Source organism: Balearica regulorum, chromosome 1 (genome assembly GCF_011004875.1).
Source record: "Balearica regulorum gibbericeps isolate bBalReg1 chromosome 1, bBalReg1.pri, whole genome shotgun sequence".
Lineage (NCBI taxonomy): Eukaryota > Metazoa > Chordata > Aves > Gruiformes > Gruidae > Balearica > Balearica regulorum.
In genome coordinates this window covers 93,568,787-93,592,888 of record NC_046184.1, presented here as the reverse complement: position 1 = coordinate 93,592,888, position 24,102 = coordinate 93,568,787, and the positions used below count along the sequence as shown (strand labels likewise).

Here is a 24,102-nt window from a genome sequence, read left to right as displayed (position 1 = left end):
GGCACTCAGCCTTGGGTTTTTTTTAAGGATGGAATTTAGAGGCCTTTTGCTCTGTACCTTGGGAGAGTTTTCCCTGATACAGCAGTTTTGCCTCTTGCCTGAGGTGGAATTCCTCAACTGCCTTTGAAGTGGCTGGCAAAGTGACCTTGACAAAAATTGCGCTGGGGATTGACACAGTATTCATGAGTTGACCTAAAACTTCAAATCCTAAGGTGGAACAGGGTTGTGGCTGCGTAAGAAGCAAGTTAACCAACTAGTGTTGTAAAGTGCCTTTGTCCAGGGCATGCTGAGGGGCCAGACGAGATCTTCTGGGTGCTGTTTTGCTAAGCACACTTAAAATTTGAACAGGCCTTGTCCCAGAGGGCTTGTGGACAGTGTCAATGTGGGGAAAAGCGTGAGGAATGCAAAAGTAAAATCAACTATGCTACACCTATGAAATAGATTAGTGTTATGATTTTTGTTGTGTTAGTGGGGAAACAACATGCAAGAAGGAAGGGCTGATGTAGTGCAGAGAAGGAAAACTAGAGAAAGCAAAAGCAAAGCAGAAGAGGGCAGAGCGTATGGTTAATGGAGCTAAGATTAAGATACTGAAAGAGGGGGCAGAGAAATACCATGTTTAAGGAATAAAGGTAAACCTAACCTTGTACTACATTTGCACGTTTTGGAGAGTACATCCTGAATGCCATACACCTGCACTCCTACAACAGCTTTTTCTGAAATGTCGTGTTGGGAAGGAGGGATGCTAAATTGTCTAAAGGACAAGCAGAACCTACTGAAAGTAATTGTGCCCATTTGATGAAAGCTCGAGCTCTGGTGTCTCTCTAGTCTCTGCATGGCTCTGGAAGCAGTTTTCCTTTTCCTTCTCAATCTCAAATGCTTCGCAATCAGAATTCCTAATACTGTGATCACACCATTATAAGAAAGCTGCAGACCATACCTGTTGTTCCTGTGTTGGCTGCAAGAGGCATGTGACCCTTCTGTAGACACCAGTCTCACTAAGGTTAGGAGCCAGCTACTGTCTTGTGGTCTGTCCCAGGGCTAACCCCCTCACTTCTAGCTTTGGAGTCCAGCCCTTCACAGCTTTCTGACTCATCTAGGTTAACTAGATCTTGCCAGAGGATGAGTCCCAAACTCTCCAGGTCCCTAGGTGCCTCAAAGCAAGCCCTAGTCCAGACCTTCATTGCTTCCTACTATATCCCACCCTGAGATGTGTCCTGAGAAGGGGCTCTGAACCTTTTTTTCTCTGATGGATGAAGGATTCACTTCGGTGGGCAAAGAGTAAAAGCCTGAAGGACAGAGAAGCAGCACTTATGTGGACTTCTCCTGATTCAAAGCCAGTTGGCTGTTTTTCTGTGTGTTCCCAGCTCTGTTGCCTCTTATATAGGATGTTCAGCGATCCTCCCTTGTACATGGGCAGCTTTGAAGGTATGCCCACAATATTTGCAAGGAATATAGAAAGTAGATGGTAATAATCTGATGGCCAGCAATATTTACAGTGGTGGGTGAAGCTTGGGAGGAAATTTAAGGCTATTTCGATCCTTTTTATCCTGGTCCCCCCTCCCATTTTAGCACCCAGGATTTAGAAAATGAACCAAATAGAGCGTTTTGGCTTCTGGTTTTTGTGCAAGTTGTGCTTTTTCTGTTAATATACTGGAGAGAACATCTGCACAGCCTATGTCCCACTCTCCCATAGCAGTATGTCATTTGGACAATACCACCATAGCAGGCCAGTTCAGCCTCCCAACAGCTATCCTTGCCAGTCTGTTGCACAAAATGGTGTCTTCCACCCTTCACTGGACATGGAGACGTGTGCTGCAGTACTACAGTAAATAGACCATAGTTTGTTTTCTTAACCTTTGTCTAGCCGTATTTCAAAACTTAGAATTTATCTAGTAACTCCATCAGGAGGCTGGGATATTTCTAGGCAGCACAAGTGTACATACCACATAGCAGAGTTGGTTAGGAGAGAATGACATGGGAACAGGAAGATCCACCACAACTGTGGTTTTAACTCTCAGATTTCCAATGTGAAACATGTGAACTTAGCCTGGAAGCTGCCATCACCTTCCAGGCTCTGTCCTTCCCCATGGTGTGCTGGGACCTCTCTGCCTCAGGGCTCAGCACCCACCCTGCTATGTCCTCTCCCAGCTCTACTCTGGTTTTCCTCTCTCAGCCTTGTGCCTGCTTCAGCTCAGTTGCTTCTGTCCCACAGTTATATATAACATATATGTGTAAAAGTGGATGTTCCAGTGTGTGCTCTAACAGAACGCATTTTTACTTTTGCCTTTATTAGACCACCCCAATAGATTTAATAATGTTTTCTTTCTGGTTTTGGTTTGGGGTTTTTTTTTCCCCCTACCCTGTCTATTCAAGACCCCTACATTCTATGAATATTTAAAATATGAATATTCAGCCTGCAAAGCTGACCACGTACACAAATTAACAGTGAGAGAGTTGATGTTTTTTGAGTTGGATGTGTAAGTTGGGTTTACAGTATCCAGGCTTCTGGTCTTGTAGTCATTGAGAGAGGATTCTTTCTTCCTCCATGTGTATTCTGTCCATCAAGTTGATAGTCTGATTTTGATTAGGGCTTTTAGATGCAACAGGAATACAACTAATAAGAAAATAATGAGTCAATGTGTATTTGTGTATCCCCTAATGAATTGTCTGACTGCCAAATATGTTAAGAGGTTAACAACTCAGAGGTATTCTCCTGGAGGGGTAGTCATGGAGCCTGGTAGTTGTGCAACTGAAGAGCAAGGGGTTTAGAGCCAGCTGTGCCAGCATATGAAGTTTATCTCTCTGTTGTGCCTATTATCATGAATTAGTTATGCTAAAGTGATACTCAGCAAGAGGCAGCTAGCAGTGAGACCAGAAGGATCTCGAGATGGTTAATGATGGGGTAAAGAGGAAGAAAGATGATTTTCCAGTTTGAGCTGCCTGTTCCGCTTACCCTTTCTGTGCAGCAAATACTCCCATAGTCATAGTTAACTGTCAGTAATTTACCATATTTGGATTCCCAAAACAAAATGCAATGTTTAGTTCAGCTTTGAATGGCAAGCAGTTCCTTATGGAGCTTAATTGTTTTGTTTACATGTAGCTAGTTACTTACCATGTGGTAAGAACAATAGGCTGACTGGCTTGTTTAACTCGCGATCAGAATGAGATAAAACACGCAAAACAGTGAGGCTGTATTTCTTAAACAGACCACATGTCAGATGCAACCTTCTTGGCTGGCTGCAGTGTAGCAAGCCTGCTGCATGGCATACACTTTGTTGCAGCTCTGCAACTTGGCTCTATCTTCTCACTGTCTGACGTTCAGCTAAAAGCAAGTGACATTTCTTGGGCCTTTTTATTTTACATGGACTGGAAACCTTTCTGAGTTGTCTGACTCAGTGACCAGACCTGGCAAAGCACGTTCAGTGAACATGAGACCATCACGTGAGGCTTTGGCCTCACTTTCCCCTACAGCTTAACCTGGATCGCACCCCCTTAGTAACAGAGGCAGCTGCTTTGCTCCTCTTCAGTAAGGAGGCAGGGCAGGTACTTGGGGCAGCATGAGCCTTGATTTCTCAACCAGCCCCACCTATCATGTGGGATGGAGAGCAAAAAGGAGGTTGCTCCACTCAAGCCAGATCTCTGCCAGCCAGTCATGCCTGCCACTGACAAGAGACCTTTAAACAAGGGTGCTGCAACAATAACAGAGCACTGTTCTTGTTGTCTTGCAGTCCGCCAACCACGGGCACTACCTTGTGATCCAGCATGACAGGAATGCGTGACCCAACATGCGCTTTCCTGCCCAGGACTTGAGATGTTCATTGGCAGGGCTGCCAGACTAACAGAGACAAGAGAAATTTTTTGCTCGGGAGCAGAGCTTGCACCCTAATGGAGTCCCCTGCATTTTGGGGGTATGTGGGGCTGACGCCAGGTCTCCCCACTTAGCACAGCTCTTCTGAGCTCTGAGCAGAGAGGACAATGCTCCAGGGATTTTTTATGTGTTTGCTTCTTCATTTCACTGGTGGCTTCTCCCCTCAGAACATCTGAACTAAAAGCGAGAAAGTTTGCTGAGAAAGACTTAAAGTTTGTTCTTCAGGTAGTTTTGGTTGGTGGAAGGCAATTCTCTGTTACATCTACTTGTACCTAAGGACTAAGGTAGATGTTCTCCGTTAATTTGCCTGATGTTAAGTAAGCTGCCGCCTTGTTAATAGCAGACACAGGCATACCAGCTAACCGAGCCTTCCTGCCAACCCTGCAAACTGGAGAACAAGTTGTTAACACTTCTTCTTTTGCTAACATCTCTTCTTTTGTGAATCTGTGTGCAACTTGGAATGAGAGGCCATTGAAAATATGCACAGAAGGTGCTGGAGAGTGCCTGTAAGTCTAAAATCTTACTTTTTTTCCATATTGAATTGTCATCTGACTGGCACGGTTGTGTGCTCAAATTTTAGGTGCAGTTTGCAGTTGTCATCTCCACTTAAAGAAATGTGAATGGAGGCTTATATCCTTTAAGGCAATATATCTCCACAGCTGTTACTCTTCCCTCTGTAGGCTTTCACTTGCAGAGCTGGTGCAAGGCAGAAATACTTTCTCTTTGTGTATGTTTGTGGCACAGAGAGACCACGTCATGCAAATAACTCAAGACCACAATGAGAGTGGTATTCTAGAGAATACTAAAAGTTATTATTACCTTCCCAAGCCTTCAGACTATGAAAATAAACTTTAAAAGTCTGCTGAAGATTTAAGCAGTGAGAGCCCCTTCCTCATTACCCAAACATGACATGAGCTGCTTTTAGAGCTGGAGGCCTTCTCAATAAAGGCTATCACTTGTTTTGAGCTTACAAACATTTAAAAGTACATTATAAATTGAAAGGTTTGCATGTCTGCTCTTGCCTTGTCAGTCTTCTGCTTGTGTAACACAGAGCCCGGTAGTCATCAAAAAAAGAAAACCTTCAGAAATGTGTCTTTGAGGAGGAAAAAACCCCACAAGGATCAATTATATTCCTCACAAGAATTCAGCATCTGAGTCAAGGGTTCCCAGAGGCTGACCTGGAAAGCTGCTAAGTATGGCCCTCAGAGGGGCTTTCAAATTGTGGCTGTTCTGCACTGTCATGCAGATTGATTTTTGTTATGTACCCCCGGCCTGATGTCCCACCCATTAAGTTGTCCTCCATGGACAAACCTCTGGGAACCCGGAGTTCATCATCCAAGAAAATCTTTGTTTTGGAAGACAGACTGAAACAGATAATCTATTTTGTCAAGTATTACCACACCTCTGCAAACATACAATCTCCTCGTCTGGATGATCTCATGCATATATTTGTCAAAGTTCTTGCTTTGCTTTGAGACAGCAATTGCAGCAAAACAGTAATATACGCAATATATAAAAAGTTTTTTGGGCAAGATCCAGTACAAGCATCTCATGGTGAAATCATTCTTAATATTATTTAACGGCTACCTGGTGTCTGGTCCAGAGAAACTGGTCACAACTACGTCTTCCTTTAGATACTTAAGTGAATGGAACATGTGACCTTGTTGTGTGAATGTAGGGCAAGGAGGATGTGGATCATAATTTGTCTCTCACTAAAAATTGTCAAGCAGATTCCTCCTCCGTTTTTTGGCAGTCGATTGTTGATACAATCACAGCTGCTGAACAGGTACAAACTCTTCAGCACTTCTTAGCAAAGTAACCTTGTCTGGAAACTCTCACCTTGCTCATTGGGAGGAGAGGGAAGGAAAATTGGAAGTCACTGGCTTAAGGAAAAGCATTTGGTGCCATAGAAATTAAGTGAAGATCAGCTAACCTGCTGGAGCATCACAGGCTGGAAACCTGAATGTCCTGGCAGATGCCGTCATTTTGGGAACGGAGCAGGTGGCAGTCCCCCAAAGTCATCGTGGTCTTTCTCATGTAGCAGGAAGTGGCACTGCTGCCCTGGATACAAACATCCTAAGAGAGAAGTGAATGAGGTAGTAGGTGACTCCACGGTAGTAAATGCTTGAACACAGTTGATAGTGTGAGTCTTGGAGTGCAAGGTATCAATATGAGTCCTTTGGAAAGAATATCATTGTATTACCTATGATTAAGTCTTTTTAAAAAAACAAACAAACCCCACCCCACCCCCAAACCCAGGAGACTTACACAGGCATTGCTTTTCAGCATTCAAAACTGTTCTTCTGGAGACTTTTTGCTAATGGGTGCTCCAAAACCCAGGCTGATTAAATATCTGATCCACCTTCCATCACCTTAGAAACAGGGAATGCCTACTGTGAAAATGATCTGACCCTGGAGGATCCAGGATGAAAATTCACACGTAAAACAGATTTTCTCCCCTTTTATTGTTGCTTAGAGCAATAATACGAGAGTCCACAGTAAGGTCCTCATTTCCAGCCATGTGCATAATGTAACAAGTACATTGAGGTGGCTTATGGCAGATGGTACTTTATGGTAAATGCTGCATTGGAACTAGGATTGCCCGTATCTCTAATGCTGAAAGGAGGGAAAAACTACCTTCATGCTCCATAATGCAGAGCATGCACCCATGCGGTTTTAGCTCCTTATTTTCTCCTGCCAGTTTATTGTGGGCCATGGTAACTATCTATATGTCTGTTCTTGTTTGCATCCCTGGGAGATGCAGTGGATATATCGATGGCGGGATTTTTTTCCAAATTCCTTTGCCTTTGTTCTGTTCTCAATGCAGCCCACTTAAATCATCTTGCTGTACTGTTGAGGCTTACAACTTCTTTAAGAGATTTTTCTTTTTTGCTGGGTGCACCCATGATAAACAAGGAGGTCTACCTTGTAGTCCCGGAGCAGTTTTGTTCCCTCAAAACATCAGTCTGCATCTGCCCATATAAGTCATCTTACTTTTGTCTCTAATCTGTCTTAATATCTCCAGGCAACCAAAAGACTGGCCTTTCATCTGTCTTGAACTCTTGAGAGTTACTCAACAGTTGCACAAAGCTTTTTTTCTTCCTCCTGCAGTGACCAGTTAGGAGTGTGTAACGGGCCAGGCTTTTCACTTTTGCCAGGGGCTATGTGGTGGCCTGAAGATGGAGAGAGGTGTTCCTTGCTGCATTTGGTGTGGAGGCCTGTGAGTCTTTTGCTCCTTCAGGCCTTTTAGGGTTCTTATTGTCACACAGGGACTTTCTTCCCCAGCTTTGCTGTCCATCTGCTGTGTGGCCAGGCAGATACTGTGGGAAATACAGAGCCAATGTGGACAGTAGCCCTAAAAGATAGTGGAAAGAAATGGAGCTAACACATTATGTCTGATTTTCTTGCTCCTTTGTCACAGACCATCATGGATTTAACAGTTTGCCATAACTAAAAAGTTACCCTTCTAATCCTAGTTTGGGGGGGGGGGGGTGGGGTGGTGGTTCTGAAAGTTTCAAGAGAGATGTCAGATTTACCTACCACCTCGGGTTTGGTTTGGGAATTGTAATCTCAAGATTTGTGATTACAGTAAGGTAGGATCCTCAGATTTATTCCGTAGCTTGTTGTCCTCTTATCCTGGAAATGAAGCTGTGCCGAATGAAATATTTTCATCAGTGTTTTCTTTCCAAGATGTGCAGCTTGATTTTAAAGATAAATGCTTGCCATTGGGGCAGACAATGTGCTAGGTTTAAGTTCACTTCGCAAAACTTTTTTATTGGAGTGGCTCGTGTAACTTGTTAACACGCAAGAAATTATTAAGTTTTCACTTCCTCCACTCCCATTTCCTGTTTGGATGTTGAAAGGAAGCCCTGATTGCCTATTTATGATTAGCCAGCAACCCAGAGTGAACTTAATCCCGTGGGTTTGCATGGTGCTTGCCTATGCAGATACTGCCTCCCTCAAGAGAGGGCTGCTGAGTCTCACGTTTCGTGGTGGGAGCGGTAAACAATCTGCTCTTCTTTCCGTGAATTCATGGCCTGCCGTCTGAGAACAGAGGTGACGCCTGGCCTGCCAGCGCATGGGAGACAGGCTGAGACGGTGGATGCTGTGAGAGAGAAGGAAGGCGTGAGGGGGGTTTTTCCAGTCTTGCTTGCCCAGGAGATGGCACTGTGCAATAGTGGGAATTTTACCTGCAGTGTTTGTGATGTGACCGGATTGTAGTTGTTTGAGACATGACAGATGAGTGAGGTTCTTGAGTCAGTAAGAGCAGAGTGGCTTGTATTTCTTTTAGGATGCCTCAGCGCTCTTTTCTGTGTAAAATGCAACATGCTACATGTGCTGTAGGCAGGTTGGGTTTAAATCTGCTTTGCTCCCCTGTGTTAGGGAACTGACCCTCGTGCATACTCTAGTGCAGTCAGAATCAGAACTGGGTTTGTGGGTGAAATTAATCTGGATGTGACTGAAGCAATGATGCCTTTGGAGCACCCTTACTTCCAAGGCTTTTGTGCAAGTCCTTAATCCCCCTTGATAATTCCCAGACCTACTGACAAAGAAGCCAAAGCAAAGAGCTATATACGTATAGTACGCACTAGAAAATTATCTGTTCTGCATGCAGTGTGCTATGCTCCTGTTAGAGCACCAACTGGTTTGGTTTAATGCTTGTATATAAAACACATAGAGCTTTTTTAAGGAACCTCTGACTCCACCTGTTAATGCCTGATCTGACTGGTCCTGCCAAATGCAGGCCAGTGCAGCTGAGACAAATCTAGAAAATCTTCCTGGTCTTCCTTTTTTTAATGTTGATAAGTTGAGAATATTTCCATTTCTCCCTCTAATAACAACCTGAGATTGGGAGCACATACAGATCTGTGGGACATTCTGTTCTTGGAATGGGTATACTACTTTACAAAATCTTAGGCAAGCTGATTAACCTTCTTAGTTCAATTCTCAAAAAGGTGAAGAGGGGTAACCCTTTCTTAACACAGAGGTGTTACAAATATGTTCATAATGTACCTTTAAAGCAAGAAATATTATGTGAACAGTAAATACTTTTGTTATTAATCAGATCTTAAGTGGCCTATACATCTGTAACAAAGACTTCTTAGCAAATGCATGCCCTTTGAAATAGCCCGACCCTTTCCACTTTTTCAGAGACTTTAATAGTTTCCTGGCTCAGTGTTTTAGGAAATGTCGTCATAGTCTGGAGGAACCAATAAAAACATAAGTCACCTATTTTGTCTGATCATTTTATGCCAGGATATTTGAGGCTGGAAGCTGTGGAGGGGTAGGAGGGGACTACTCCATTTGTGTGGGTGGAAGATGTAAAAGTTTTAATACTGTTTTAGTATAACTTTGCGTATTAAGACTCCAGAGCTGTGTGAGAAATAGTATTTTCTGAGTTCACAGGCAGGGGCTCTAGATAGTTTTAGCAACTATTTAACTAGTTTTCCCCCTTCCTAAGCCATTTATTGATTCAGTGCCTGATGAAAGGGTTGTTGTCTTTGAAGAAGAGTATTTTGTTGGTATCAGGCTTACATTGTTCTCTAAGAGATGCAGGAGAGCTCTTAAGAAAGGGCAGTGCCTTAAAACAGGAAATATGATTGGTGGGACAATAGCTTATTGCATATGGTCAATGCAGACTGTTTCCCGCTAGTAGAAAATGCAATTATTTAAATTAAGGAACTACTGTATGCAATCTCAGTACAAAGCATCATTACATGACATTGTGAAAAGCAAACCATGAGTGTCTGTAACCGATATCCAGAGAACGCTCTGTTCTCCATTATACACGCCAGCATTTATGATGGGCCGAATCCCACCATCCCTACATGCTTCTGATTCTCTCTTTTCTAAGGTAGAGGCTCCAGCAAGCATGTTAGTGAGTTCTGACTGTGATCTCAGGTCTGTGGAGACCAAACATGCATGCCAGTTTTTCCCCTACTGTGCTGTCTCCTCCTGCAAGCTTCAAACGCCCCTCAGAGGTGGGGAGATCTGTGGTGGCGTTAACTTACACTTGGTTGCATGGAGCTGGGAAAGACCCCGTTTGTGCTCTGCCTCTTCCCACAGCATCCTCCAGAGAGAACCAAAGTTTTTGCCTGGTTTTGGGAGGTCATGCGCTGTATTTTGTCTTCTGTATTCCGTCAGCGTTGGAGACCAGTCTAATGTTTGTCAGCAGTCTAGAGAAACTGAAGGATAACACTTACTTCATCCTGCATAGCTATCTTTTTGGAAATGAACTGCGGCACCAGAAGAGACAACCACCACCACCACTGCAAGCTGCACCATAATGTATTATGCAGACTCTTCCCCTCTCACCTGCCCCCCAAACTAGAAAAATTAAACATGGTTTCTTTTCAGCTTCTGCTGTAGCCTCAAACGGAGCTGATGTTGAGCTGTTATTCTCAAAGAATTAAAACTGTGTTTATGCTGCAGTTCAGGTACTGCAGGCCCCCATTAAAACAAAATCCTTGAGGATTTCAGAAAAATGCAAAAAGAGGGTATGGATCCTGAGTTACCTTGATCAGAGTCCAGTCCAAAGGGCACATTGCTACTGATCTGCTGCTTTTACGTTTTACAAGTCCAACATGGAGTTACCACAAGAGTTATAGAGGCGACCCACATCCCACAAATGAACCTTGATGTTAACTCACACCATACATCTGTCCCTTGTGGTTTTGGGAGACTTTTCTCTCCACCCCTCAATTTAATGTGCCATATGCTGGTTCTCATTCTTTCTCCCACCCAAGCTGAGTGTGTATGCATCAGCCTCATGGCAGAGGTGCTCGCCCTACTGCTTTTCACTCATGCTCACCACTGGGAGATGTTGCGTTCGGATTAGCAACAGTGGCTTCCCCTTTGTACTTGTCAGGATCTCTTATCCTTTTCTTCTTTGTGTGTACATTTTGTCAGGTCAAGCCTAGATTTGTCACTGTGTACTCTGCCATGAGATACCCCTTTCCAAGATTCCCTCTTAAACTGGAGCTGGATCTGTGTACAGAGGAGTCTCCTGGGTGTCAGGATCCCTGAGCACTGGGTGACACCAGGGTTGTTGCTTAGTCCCAGAGCACAACGTGCAGTCTCCAAAGTCTTGAGAACAGCCGAGTTGAGGCACATTTGCTTTCCCAAGGTAACACCATTGGAGTCCTGAAGAAACATGTGCATTGAGCAGGATGCGTAGGTGAAGGGGTGAGTACAACATTTTTATTGTTGTTGCTTATCCCCACAACAGATTCAGAAAAAAGTGGCAGTGTCAGGTGCTCCTACCCACTACTCTGGGGCTTCTGACTAGGCAAGGCTCCCCTTCCAACTGCTGTCTGCCATGCTCTGATTTCATCTCAGTCAAGGGGGGTGTAGGCCTCAGGGAAGGAGAAGTTTGGCTTTTTCTCTCATCCCTGCTTCTTAGATTGTCAGGGTTTGGGGAAGGAAGAGGTCTTCTCAGTTATGTACTTAGTTCAGTCATTTGCAAATGGGAGCTTTCTGGTTTTTATTGATGTGCGATTAAACTGTCATGAGCTGTGCGTATACCTGTACTTTTAAAATAAATATCCCACTCTCTCATCCAGCAAAAGAAATGTGACCTCAACAAGAACCAGATTTAAAAACAACACTATCATTTTTAATCCTCAATTTGCGCCCTGCTCCCCTTAGGGTTTTGATGATGGCTGGAATTTCTTCATTGACTGTAGGGTGTTTTTTTTTTTAAAAAAAACAGCGAAACTCTCACAAACCAGAAACTATCCAATCCCACCCAAAGAGACTTAATGAAATTGAAACTGTAGAGAAGATGGGGGCAAGCTATTCCTTCCACTGTATTTATATTCTTGTGTCCTAACATACCAGCATAGCTAACATAGCAGTCATGTGAAAATGCATCTGACCTGTTCTGTTAGACTGAATACTCCGCGGTTTTGGTGTTTACAGCAGATACAAGGAAAAGGCCTTGTCTTCAGACGTGTCCGTGCCGGGCCTAGAACGCTTTTGGCTCTACGTAAGAAATAATAATAATAAGGCCAAAACCTCTCTGCCAGCTAGTGAAATGAAAATGCTGTACTTCACAGCTATGTCATTGGAGAATTATATTTCATTAGAGCTGATGTTAAAAACCCTGATGTCAGTTGTGAAATGTGGCTGACTTCAAATTTGCAAAACACATAGGAAATTTTTTCGTAATGTGTTGTCACTTTAGAAGTCTGGCAGTCCTTTAGGTTCTCTCATAAAACTTTAAGCTCTCTGAAGGGGAAAACCCCAAGGCTGTTTCCCCCAAACTTTAAAAGCTTTGCTTCTACTAGCAAATGCCATTTTTATAAATTATGTGCAAATAACATTCTGAATGCTTCAAACAGCAGCAGTCGTTAGGACTTTCAGATTGGAGAACTGGATCAAGTAGTCATGAGAAATAAGGTATTCTAGACTTTTAAATTACAGCTTTTTAAAAGTCAGTGAGCAGGGTAGACAATGGAAGTCCCAACTATTATGGTTATTAAATGCAAAAAGATCCCCTGTTCTGTTGCCTTTTTTTCCTTCCCTTTTTGTGGCTTACAGACTTGCGTTACTGGAAAGGAATATATGCACAGCAGTTGCACTGAATTGCTTCCAACAGGTCACTGAGCTGCAGAACAGTTTCCATGTTAACCTTGTTTTCACAAAATCCTGAAGTACTTGTAAATCAAACTGTTGTCCATCTTAGTCACCATAAAGACATGAGGGGTATATGCATGTGTCAATTCTTCAAAGTTTCACACTTGTATGACTTTTTTAAAGGGGAAAAAAAATCTAATTCTTATTTTTGCTCGCTAGACAATATTTAAATGTCCAGTACAGTATGCGAGTAAGCTTACTTCTGTTACAGTTAGATTTGTTGTAGGAGATGGTAAATAATACTTCATTTTAGGCAGGTTTTTCCAGTTTCGGTTTTTGCTCAGATGTGGAGAATTTGTGAACATAGACACATTGTCATTTGCTAATAGCAATTATGGTTAAACAAGTAAATACAAACTTTTTGTGGCCTGAAGATGTACTAATGACTAGACGTGTGTCCTGTTCTGCTTGGGTGCCTCCAACTCTGCAGTAACCTCAGCTTCACGCTGTGCTCCCTGTTGAAACCTCCACTAGGCAATAGCCAGCATCTGACGCATCCAGTCAGAAGCAACATTGGTGCTGTACCACCAAATGAGACTTATCATGGCAGAGTTCACCTGTTTATTTTTTTTTTTTCCACACACACTCTGATTATAATCTCCTTTCTTTGCACTGATTTCTCACCAAATTTTTAGGAGCTTACTATCTTCAGGACTTCCCTCTCTCTTTTCAAATTGGCCAGCAGTGATAAGGGACAATGACTGATAGGCAGTTGTAAAAGATATCACTCAAGCCTTTCATTAGGAAGGAGTTTCCAGTCAGTCTTGTAAAACCATGCTTACAGGTCTATCCAACTGTGCATAGCATTTCTTACAAATTCACTGCGGTTAATGGCATTACAGTGGTGAATCTTAGTAATGTGAAGGCTGTTAGTGGACAGACAGGGCTGAAATGCCCTGACTAGGCAGATTCAGCTGTTTCACTTTGAATTTGTCAGCTGATTTGTGTGAGCAGGTCTTGTCTCTTTGGTGAGGGAAAGGAGTGGGATGCCTGTGTAAGTGTTAGATCAGCCTGTGGGATCAGGGTCTGCTTAAGGGAGTTTGTATTTATCAGCAGGTTCCAAGGCGGGCGGAAATGATGGTTTGGATTAGAAGAGGTCCCTGAAGTGTGTGTCTCTCCAGCTTGTTAACTTCATGCACTCAGGGACTGTAAAATCAGGGACAAACCCACTTTTTTTTTTTTTTTTTTTTTGTGTGTGGTAAAAATAGAAAAGACATTGAAACACTATCTGTGAACAGAAACATTCCCAGCTTTTATGGATATGTGGTCAGCCGAGTCTTGCTTGTTCCCTTATAAGCAATGTTCTTAAATGGACGAAGTTGCTACTATTTCAGGTCAGTGTGTGTGTTTTCTCTTACAGTTGCCATGGCACTGGTAAGACAGATATGTTCTGTAGTTGTGTCTGTCCTCTTATAATATGTGAATTTTTATTTTCAGCGCTGTATTTGCAGTATAAGAGTGCTTGCAGTATTTTTCCATACCTCACTGAAGTTGCCCTTGTTGGAGTTACTGCACTCAATTATTTCTCATTTGTCATATAGCGGTCTGTTTTACATGCCCACCTTTGTGTCCACTAGAGTTAGTAGCTCCTAGGGCCTTTGTATTTTGGGTATTTTATAGCTTAGCGGATACTTAAGGTTAGAGACATTATGTCATGGTTGCAATCTTAAATAAACATAAACCATAGAACCTAATCTAGCAGGGTTTTATACAACTGAATACACTTGGCTGAGCTACAGCTTATCTTCTAAGGAGGTGGCCAATATTGATTTAAACACTTCAGGTGATGGAGAATCTTAACAAAGATTAACTATACAAGTTATAGCTTGTAATTTGTTACTAAGCTCTGTCACTGTTTAAAAATGTAGTTTTACTTAAAATAAAACGCAGCAAAACAACAGCAGCAGTGACCATAGCCAAAATAAACCATTTCTCTCTGGTTTGTTTGTTTGTTTGGGTTTTTTTCTTCTTCTCTCCCTATAGTGAGATTTTCATCATGCTGGTTGAAATCAAGTATCTCAGTACTTCAGCTTCTGCTTTTTGCTATGACAGAAATAACGTTACGGAAGTCTGAAAGGTTTCCCAAGTAAATTTCACAATTTGGAGCATGTTGGAATATCTGGAAGTGAGTCAAGGGTAGAGCAGCCCAAGACACAGTAACACCAGTGTTGAGCCCCAGCTTTCCCTTGCTATGGGTTCCCATTACTTTAATGACACCTATAGTTGGTTCATTGAGAATCAGACAGTTTTTCTGGCTGACATTAGTCAGCTTACCACAGCAGAAATTGTAGGGAGGTGTCTGGAGGTGTCTTAAGGCTGTCTTACTGTTACCCCTACGTGCAGGATTCAGGTGGAATATAGTATTGAAGGAAGCAAGAGTTTTACAGCAATTTTTTAAATGTAGGATTTTTATGTTGCTGTTTTATGTTTAGCCAGACCAAGTAAAGCAAACCTGTTTTGCCTTTGCATCTCTTTGTGTTGCTTTTTGGGGTTTTTCGTTTGTGAAGTCATATCCCTAAGAGTTGCCGGTGGCTCTTATTAAAGTCACTGGGAACACTGGAAATATGCATCAGCTTTGGAGGACACGGTGAAAAGGGAAGAAGCCCACAGTTACCAAAACAGACTTGGCTGATGCTGAGTCAACAGAGGGTCGGAGACCGATTCATCAAGTTCGTTCGCCATGGATGTAAGAAAAATGCAGAAGCATTATCTGCTGCTGCAGAATGCCGGTTATGAGAATAAAAAAACTCAGTTGCCCCCTTTAGTTACAGCAGTGACAGACCCAGAGGTTGGATTGGGGGTGGTACCAATTGACTGTCCTTCACAGGGTCTCTAAAATTTCATCAAGGGAGAAGGGGACACAAAAACTCCACCCCTCTATTTAGTTTCAATTCGTTCCTTGCTGGACAGTGTTTAGGGCCTCTGAATTAAGAATAGTTAGAAATGGAAGTGCTGCTTTCAGTTGTTTCATTAACCTTGCTAACCTGTAGTGATCCCTCAGTAGTCACATGGGCAGAGAAGTCTGCAATAACCCCTTCACACTTGGCCAACCAAAGCTATTTAAAGAAGAGGGAGCTAGTGTTTTCTGTCATGTCTATTTTCATTGGTATGCCCTCATGGGTTGTTTTCTTTAAGGTATCATGAACTGAACAGAAGAGAGTGTTTTTCCCTAGACACCTGTACAACAGTTAAGGTTCTACATTTGAGATGTTAGTTTTCTGAGCATCAATACGATCAATTATCATTCAAGTTAGTAGAAACTTGACTGAGAGTAAGAATCGACCCAAACTCAGTCACAGCAGAGGCAGATGGGTTGGTGTCCTTTTCTTGGATGAGCCATTTCTCATCACAGATGTAATCTGAAAACTATTGTCATTGCTTTGTTCTTAATTTACATGCAGTTTATAAGCCAGTTCTTGTATTTGGTAAGAACATGCGGTCCTGGACCATTTTAAGTCTTTCAGGATTTAGGGTTTATTGCTGCTGTAAAATGCTTTCATAACAGCCTTCCTTCCATTGATTTTCTGCATTTATTTAATGCTTATTATTTTGAAATTTATAGGCATCCCTGCCATTTCCTGAAAAATTGTGAAACGGGCTTTCAAGTAATCAGTGTATTGTTTTCATTGAGAGGGATCCTTCTTAATTGTCTCTGTTTTCTTTTCTTGGCTTGTATGTCTTATGGTGTGCTTTTTAAGTGATACATAATTATATTCAGTGGTATAGAAAACCAAGAACTCAATTAAGTTCGAGGGATATGCTATGAACAGACTCTGCATATAAAACAATACAATTATGTGCTGTCAATTAAGAGGTTAAATAAGTTTCCAATGTAAGAAACAATGTAGAAAGGGTGTGAATTGCCTGAAGAAACTTGGGGCTGCCTCTTTCCAGGAGCTGCAGGTCAGCAAGGTAGCCCACCATCATCTGGGTAAACCACGTGTCGCATGGGACCTGTGGGGCTAATGCAGTATCACGCTGCTGCTGCTGCTTGGTTGCTTATGTACGACTCTCAGTGTCCCTGTATTCCCAAATCTTGTCTTCTGAACTGTACCTTAAACAAAACGCTTTGCTTGATCCTAATGATATAGATGGCATTTGGGACTGTGATGTAACTTTTTAGCAGAATCTGTAGTCAGTGGTGGAAGCCAGAAGAGCATCAGACTGAAAGATGTTTTGGCTCTTTAGCTTTAAATAAATACTAACGTCAGCTCAGCTGAGCTCCCAGATTCACGTTTGGCAGAAGACAGCTTACATAAGCAGCAGTACTTTTCCCCATGCTCGGAAAGAATTGGTCGAAACACTTTACTATTCCCCACAAGCGCACCGGGCTGCTATTGCGTGCAGTGCTCAGTCGGAAAGCAAAAATAACTTTTGGCAGGCGTGCAGTCGACCAGCCTGGATCTGTGTGCCTGTGTTGGCCAGGGAGGCCTGCCTGCTGCCCCAGCTGCCGTTCCTCCTTCTCTCCCAAGGTGATGTGCTAGACCAGCTGAAAGGATCCCGTGTGTCAAAGCTGGCTTGTGAGCTCTGGGTTAGGCCAGGCTGAAGGTACCCACGGTCAGGGTGAATGTTAAATGAGAGTTATCGCGTTCTTTGCCTGATAATAAACTAAAAGTTTAAAAAGACCACAGACAAATGCTTAATGCATTTCCTTCTGAAAAGAGGGATACTGGAAGTTGGAAAATTCACCTTTGCTTTTAGGTGGAATTTTTTTTTTTTCATGCTTTCTGTGAGGATTGTTTGGTCTGATCTCAGTGCCTCTGTTTGTATTTCTAATAGAGATGCCTTTCATTCTTCTTCTAAATTATACCAAATGGTCAATAGGAAGCGCAGATGTTCACCAATTATAAAAAATAAATAAATTTAAAAGGAAAAAAACAGGGGTGGGGAGCAGTGCAGGGTATTTTAGTTGCCAGGTCACTCTTTGGGGTTGCACAGGACGATTTATGGGATGTTTAGGGGAGGAACCAAAGGCAGGAAAAGGGAGGTGTTTAGGTGATTTGGGGAGGAACAAGTGTGGGAAAATAGAGGACTAAGGGTATAAAAAGGACCAGTCACATCTAAATACTTTGCTGGTCAGTACACTTGTCTGGCCATGCCCTGTGTATTGATCAGAGTAGCCTGCCCCGTCATCTTAGGGAATTCCTTTCTTCCTTGGGGGCTTGTACGTCCAGGTGCCAGTAACTGGGGATGACTGGGATCCAGAGGTGGCTACTGGGCAAACTGAGTGAGCTCAGCTGCTGGAGAGATCTGTATCATCCGTGTGTGTGTAGATATACATACACACACACAATAAGTACATGTGTATATATAAAATATATATATTTCTCACTAGTGGACTTCTTCCTACTCAGCCAGAAAGGGGCTGTGTGTTACCTGTGTGGCCGACTGTGTATATCCATATATATGTGGTGTGCACGTGTGCTCGTCAGTGCGTGTACCTACTGAGAATACATTTTCAGCCTTGCTACTGGTTGCACCTGGGAGCAGGGAGCTGCAGCAGCCTCACTTCCTTTCGGCTGTCAGATTGGGCCTATTCTCTTAATTCTTCTAACTCTCAAAATGTGCCTTCACATTTGGCTGTTGCACATAACACTGCGATCAGTGTCTGAAATACAATGATGAGAGGATTAGTAATGTTAGAACACAACTTCCATCTCTTGGTGGACATGATTATAACAATTCATTGCAGAAAATGCAAATAAAATCTGCTATGAATTCCAAAGATTCTTAAAAAATCTTTTACAAAAATACTACTTATTTTTCAACTGGATACAACCACCTCTTTCCTTGATCATTAGCCAATTTGGTTTGTTAGAATTTGCCTGGTGGCTAGTTTTTACTCACAACTGCTCTTGTAAAAGCATCTGTTAATCACAATTACTTTCCTTTTAATTTTTAAATCTAGTTTGGATGACCCATATACCACACATTTTTAAAGGTTAAAACCAAATGCGGTTCCCTTGCCCCTCTCCCTCCCTTCTTCCTACCTCACCCTCCCTAAAAGAAGCTTTCAAAACAAGTTTCTAGCTTGACTTTTCTACCATTTGAAAAACTTCTTGGCAGTTCAATTAGGAAAAAAAAAAAAAGAAACAGATTTGTGTGGAGAAAATACAGCTACTTATTCAGGTGTCATGAAAGGGGAAATCTGGAGAGGCAAACATAGTTTAAGTTGGAATTTGGACAAGCTGGCAATGGGGGGAGGTGGATGAGTTCACATCTTTTAGTGAGCATAAGTGGCCAAGAATTAAGTTTTATGTCTTTAGCAAAAGACAACACCCTGAAGAACGCTATGGAGGAGAAAATACGGAAGAAAGAGGGTTTTCACCATTACTTTAGGAGAAGGTAGTGTTGTTTGTAAAGTACTGAATTGATTTTAATGCCATACAAGATGAATTCACAATGCTTACTTGCTGAGATCGGTTGAGGTGACTAAGTATATTTTATAGTAACACATTTTTTGAGGGCTTTGTGTAAGTTCCTGTGTGAGAATGCTTTAGTGCAGATTGGTCTGTTTAATAATATCCCATCAGGTGCTTATGTTAAATTTGGCTGCTACTTTTGAAGGATTTTGATGATGGATTGCCTGGAATCTGAGAGACCTGACCTTTGGAATAATGTCAGTTTGAAGCCTGTCTTTATGGGCATAGTAAAACTATTAAATTTGGTAACTGAAGCAGCATGTGTGATCCCATCGTTCAACTCAGTGGCTGTGTGAAGACCTCCATCTCATCATACCCCTTCTAGCATTTGTTTTCATTCTAGCAATGGAAGCTGGATTTGGAACATTGTTTTCATTGCAATTGAGGAATCCCTCCGGAGGGAGCCCTACAATAGCTTGTTTAAGGGGTTAACTCCTTGTTATGTTAGTCAGCTCTCATTTAACTGATGGCTATCTGGGTTTGGGATTAGCAAGGCCACCACACACTCTGGTGCATCAAATTGTTGTGGAAAGTATGAGTGCAGAGTAAGGGTTGAGCTAATTACGATGCCCACTGCTCCTTAAACCTGCGTCTGCTTCTTATGGAAATCTAGCCGCTATGGGTTTTTTCAAAAAATATAATATGGCATGTATGTGCTTTAGCCTGATTTTACATATGATTAGTTTGATTTATGTTTTAGTCTTTTCTGGTTATCTTTTTCCAAATAGCCTGCATAATTAGTAGTTGACTTGAGACAGTTCTGGGCTTTTGTGAATGCTGACTAGTACCAAAATTAAACCAGGCAGTACATCTGATAGGGCCAAGTCCTGAACTTTTGTTTTCTTCATATTCTACCTGAACTCTTCTGCCTTTAAAGTGTTAAAACCTGAGAAATTATAAACCTACTAGAGGCTTATTTGGTTTTAGTGTACATTTGATGTTAGTTGTCTCTCCAAAAGAGAGACAGCTTGACTCTGAACTAGAAGAACCCTGTTTTCAGGGCCAATAGTCAAGTGTTCTATTTTTTGCTGTAAAAGCCATAGAAAGAAACATCAAATTAAATATTTGCCTCTTTTGGAAGCAAATGACTATTCAAAATCTGTAGTAAAATCATATTAATAAATGCTGTAACTATAGTTATAGGATTATTTAAATTTTGTTTATATTTTGCAGCTGCATATAAGGCCCTTTGAGGCAATTACAGCCATGTGCGTGAATTTAGGAATTTATTTAGTTTCACATTTGAGCTTTGAGTCTTTCAATTTAAGAAAGTTACCTGCTCAGCAAGATGGCCACCAGCTGGTGGTTGTAAACAGAATTTAGAGTTTGTACATTTTGTTATCAAATGCACTTTAACCACCCGTTTTGATTTTTAGAGTGCTGCATGGAAAGTAGTGAGGTTAGATTTCATGGTTTGGTTTGGAAGGGACAAGTCTGGTTGTAGTCTGCAAAGAAACTGCAGACATAGCAGTATCTTGCTTGGTATTGCTACATTTTATTAATTTCCTCAATTTGTTGACCATTTCCTTTTTATTCCCACCAAACCTGCAGCATTTGAGTGCAAAGAGCTAGCTGAGATGATCAGTGCAACGCGAGAGGTGTTGGTCAACAAGGGTCAGATTTGGATGTCAGGGAGACTTTGTCTTTCTGTGCTAATTTGAAGACTATGGGACTGTGGACATGATGAGGAAGAGCAGTCATCAAATTTGTCTGTCTTCAATTCCTTCGAGTTCGTACCTCATGTAGAGAGTGAGCAGGTTTCACAAGTAGTCACAGAAACATGACAAACATACACCTCCTAACTGACATGGCATTTTCACTGGTTTATGAAAGGCCTACTCCTTTTCTTGTCAGCTGTTTTTTTAGCTGGTAATTTGAGAGTTTCTGCTTTATTCCCTTCCATGTCTTACACCTTTCACCTTCCCTGTTCACATTTGACAAATTAAAAAATAGCAGAGCCAGCTGGGTTTAGGAGAAGGCACGTGAACATCACTTGGCCATCTTCCAGCATACTCTGAGGGATGTTTGCAGTAAACAGCCTGGAGAGACGAGCATTGCGTGTCACTGTTTGGATCAGTAGGACTTTAGGATGAAATGTGGTTTGATGTAAAACCTGTGTCCAGCAATTACATGCAGGCATGTTGCATACGGTTTTACTGAGGCTGACGATTTCAGCAGAGATTTCCGTTGCTGATTTTATTTGGGTCTAGGTTGAAGAAGAAAAAAATATGCTGTGGGCTTCTCATGCTTTAAGTTATGTAGAAATCAAATTGAGTCTTTTTTGGGGGGAGTTCAGATACCACCTGCTTTCATGATCTCTGTTCTTTTTGGAGCTTGCTGAGGCCAGTAACTTGATAAGGACATGAAGGCTTACCCGCTGCACTGTGGGTGAATGTAGACTGGATGAGGGATTGGTGGCTGGCTCTTAACTTGGAGCTGCTGCAGACATCTCCAGTGACTGCAGGATGGAAGCTATGGAAAGATGCTGCTCTCCAGTCTGCATCCTTGTTGTGGTTTTGCCCCAGCTGGCAGCTAAGCACCACATGCAGCTGCTCGCTCACTCTTCCCCCCCTCAAGGGGATGGGAAAGATAATCAGAATAGTAAAAGTGGGAAAACTTATGGGTTGAGATACAGACAGTTTAACAGGTAAAGCAAAAGGCACGCACGCAAACAAAGCAACACAAGGAATTCATTCACCCCTTCCCATGGGCAGGCAGGTGTTCAGCCATCCCCAGGAAAGCAGGGCTCCATCACACATAACCATTACTTGGGAAAACAAACACCATCACTCTGAACATCTCCCCCTTCCCCCTTCTTCCCCCAGCTTTATATGCTGAGCATGATGTCATATGGTATGGAATATCCCTTTGGTCAGTTGGGGTCAGCTGTCCCAGCTGTGTCCCCTCCCAACTGCTTGTGCACCCCCAGCCCCCTCACTGATGGGGTGATGTGAGAAGCAGCAAAGGCCTTGGCTCTGTGTAAGCACTGCTCAGCAGTAAGGAAAGCATCTCTATATTGTTAACTCTGTTTTCAGCCCCATACTAGCTACTATGAAGAAAATTAACTCTATCCCAGCCAAAACCAGCACAGTCCTGAAACTGCATCATGATTCCCCCCAGCAAGTTCCTTTCACATTTCTCAGGATCCACTGTTTTCTTGGACATTAAAAAAAGACTTGCAACACATGCGTCTTTATTCAGTCCCACTCTATTTAGCACTTGGTTCAAAAAATCTGGGGAGTGTACCTCATGGAGTAAAGCTCACGCAGTGAGCAGGAAGCAGGTGCTCTCAGAGGGACTGTTTCCTCTGTTGGATATCATCTACCTTACACTGTGGACAGCTTTTCTCTATCATCTCTTCTGACTAGACCACTTTTTTTCTCTTCTTTTTTGGGGCTGGGACAAGGTTCTTGCTGGTTAGCTTTCATTAGCTGGGAGGTTATGATATGAGTGTGGATGTGGCTACTTCTGTACCTGAAGAGCGAGCGGCAGCAGTAGCAAGTACTGGGCTGTGCTGACTGACTGCTTTCTGAGCTTGAAAGGGAAACCAGAAGGCTTTCTAAGAAATGAGTATTTCTGTTTTGTTATCGCTCTCCTTGGTGAATATAGATTACAGTTTACCCCCATGTGCAGTGCTTCTGCTTCTGGGGCACCAGCTTCAGACATGTGGCTTCTCTTACAGTGTTATCTGAAAACTTGTCCTACACACATGACATAGAGCATACTTACCATCAGTCTTGAAAAAGGATGCTTTTATACTGCTTTCTCCTTGCTGGAAAATACACAGAGTGGTTGGGGGGGGGGGGCGGGGATTGGTTTGTTTTGGTTTTTTTTTTTAAAAAACATTTAATCAAATGTGTTATTTAGGAGTGGAGAGGTCCTTGGGTAATGTCTAGGCCAGTCAAACATTTTTATAGTTAATAAATTTCTGTCTGTACTTAAAACTCAGTCTTTTGTGAGATTAAACTCAGATCTTTCCATGTGTATCAGATACTTTACTTCAGGCCTTTTTTGGTTCATGTTTCTACATTTTTGATTCATTTTAAAATGTCCTCAGAGACTTTTAAAACATCTCTAACTATTCCTACTGGGGACAGAGAGACGCATTCATGGAGCCATGTCAGATATGCTGTATAGTTCGGTAAGATGCTCATAATTCCAGCAGATGTGTAAGCTCTTAAGTTTATTTTTTCCTTCAGCTGTAACTTTTTTGGAGAATATTTTTTTCTCTTTTTCCATGCAAAAAACAAATGCAGGGGGGTTTTGTTTGGTGGTTTTTTGTTGTTTTGATTTTTTTGTTGGTTGTCTGGTATTTAATAAAGCTTGTTAGGTATCAATATTTTCTCTGAAGAGTTAAGAAATAATATTCAAAATGTATGTGTAGATCTAAAGTGCTGCTTTATACTTTGAGGGGGAAAGACTAACTTAGCTGTTTAGAAGAAACACTACTAAACTGCCCACAGAATTTGTGATTTCAGCTTCTTTGAGAGAAGTCTGCTGTATGTGATGAATTTTATATGTGGTGTATTGTTTTATAATGTTAAAACCTGCTTGTAAAGTACCAGGAGAGTGGGAAGGTGGAATACTTTGTAAGAAATACTAAAGGATATGAAATTTTAATTTTGGAAGGATATTTTCAAAACTAGGTTCTTGTGACAATGTAGCAAAATGCTTTACCTTAGTATATATATCGAGGAAGTCTAATGTCAGATTCCTTTTGTGTTTTTTTTTTTAATGGATAAGTTTCTGTAACTAGAAACTAAATTTTGGATTCTACAAAATCAATAAGAAGTTTGCCAATTAATTTCATGTGACTACGATTTGGCTTATGGTGTTAATGGCACTCGGACTGGATTCTTTTCTCAGTCATACTGGTGAAGTATCAAAACCATTTGCTGACCACTGGCCGTAATCCACAGTGGTGTGTTACTGTACGTAAAAGTTCTCCAAAGAGATTTAGCATTTGATAAGGAAAGCTTTGGAAAGATTGGCTCTACTGATGGCAAGTCTCTGGCCATCCCATTAGAAGAAGAAAGGTGAGGCATTCCTTATGTAGTTAGGACAGAGATACAGAGAACTTCATAGATCAAAACCAGCTTATTAAGCTTCACCCAAGAATTGGTTGAGAGTAAATACAAAATATGCTTCAAATTTGTCTGCTTTCCCTTTGTGTGG

At 42.0% G+C, this 24,102-nt stretch overlaps 2 protein-coding genes across 8 annotated transcripts in view; one reads left to right on the top strand and one right to left on the bottom strand.

Annotated features, from left to right (window-relative positions):
- The window catches only part of CMSS1 (cms1 ribosomal small subunit homolog), a 243,920-nt gene that overhangs the window by 156,331 nt on the left and 63,487 nt on the right, over positions 1 to 24,102 (top strand). The gene's annotated exons all lie outside the window — the stretch shown is intronic.
- The window catches only part of FILIP1L (filamin A interacting protein 1 like), a 208,020-nt gene that overhangs the window by 152,773 nt on the left and 31,145 nt on the right, over positions 1 to 24,102 (bottom strand). For all 4 annotated transcript variants that reach the window (XM_075766369.1, XM_075766354.1, XM_075766360.1 and 1 more), the window contains exon 2: positions 5,802 to 5,944. Coding sequence is in view for 1 of the 4 variants with exons in the window: in XM_075766379.1 (XP_075622494.1) it covers positions 5,802 to 5,813 (12 nt within the window). In the remaining 3 variants the exon portion in view is untranslated. The remainder of the gene's footprint in view (positions 1 to 5,801; positions 5,945 to 24,102) is intronic.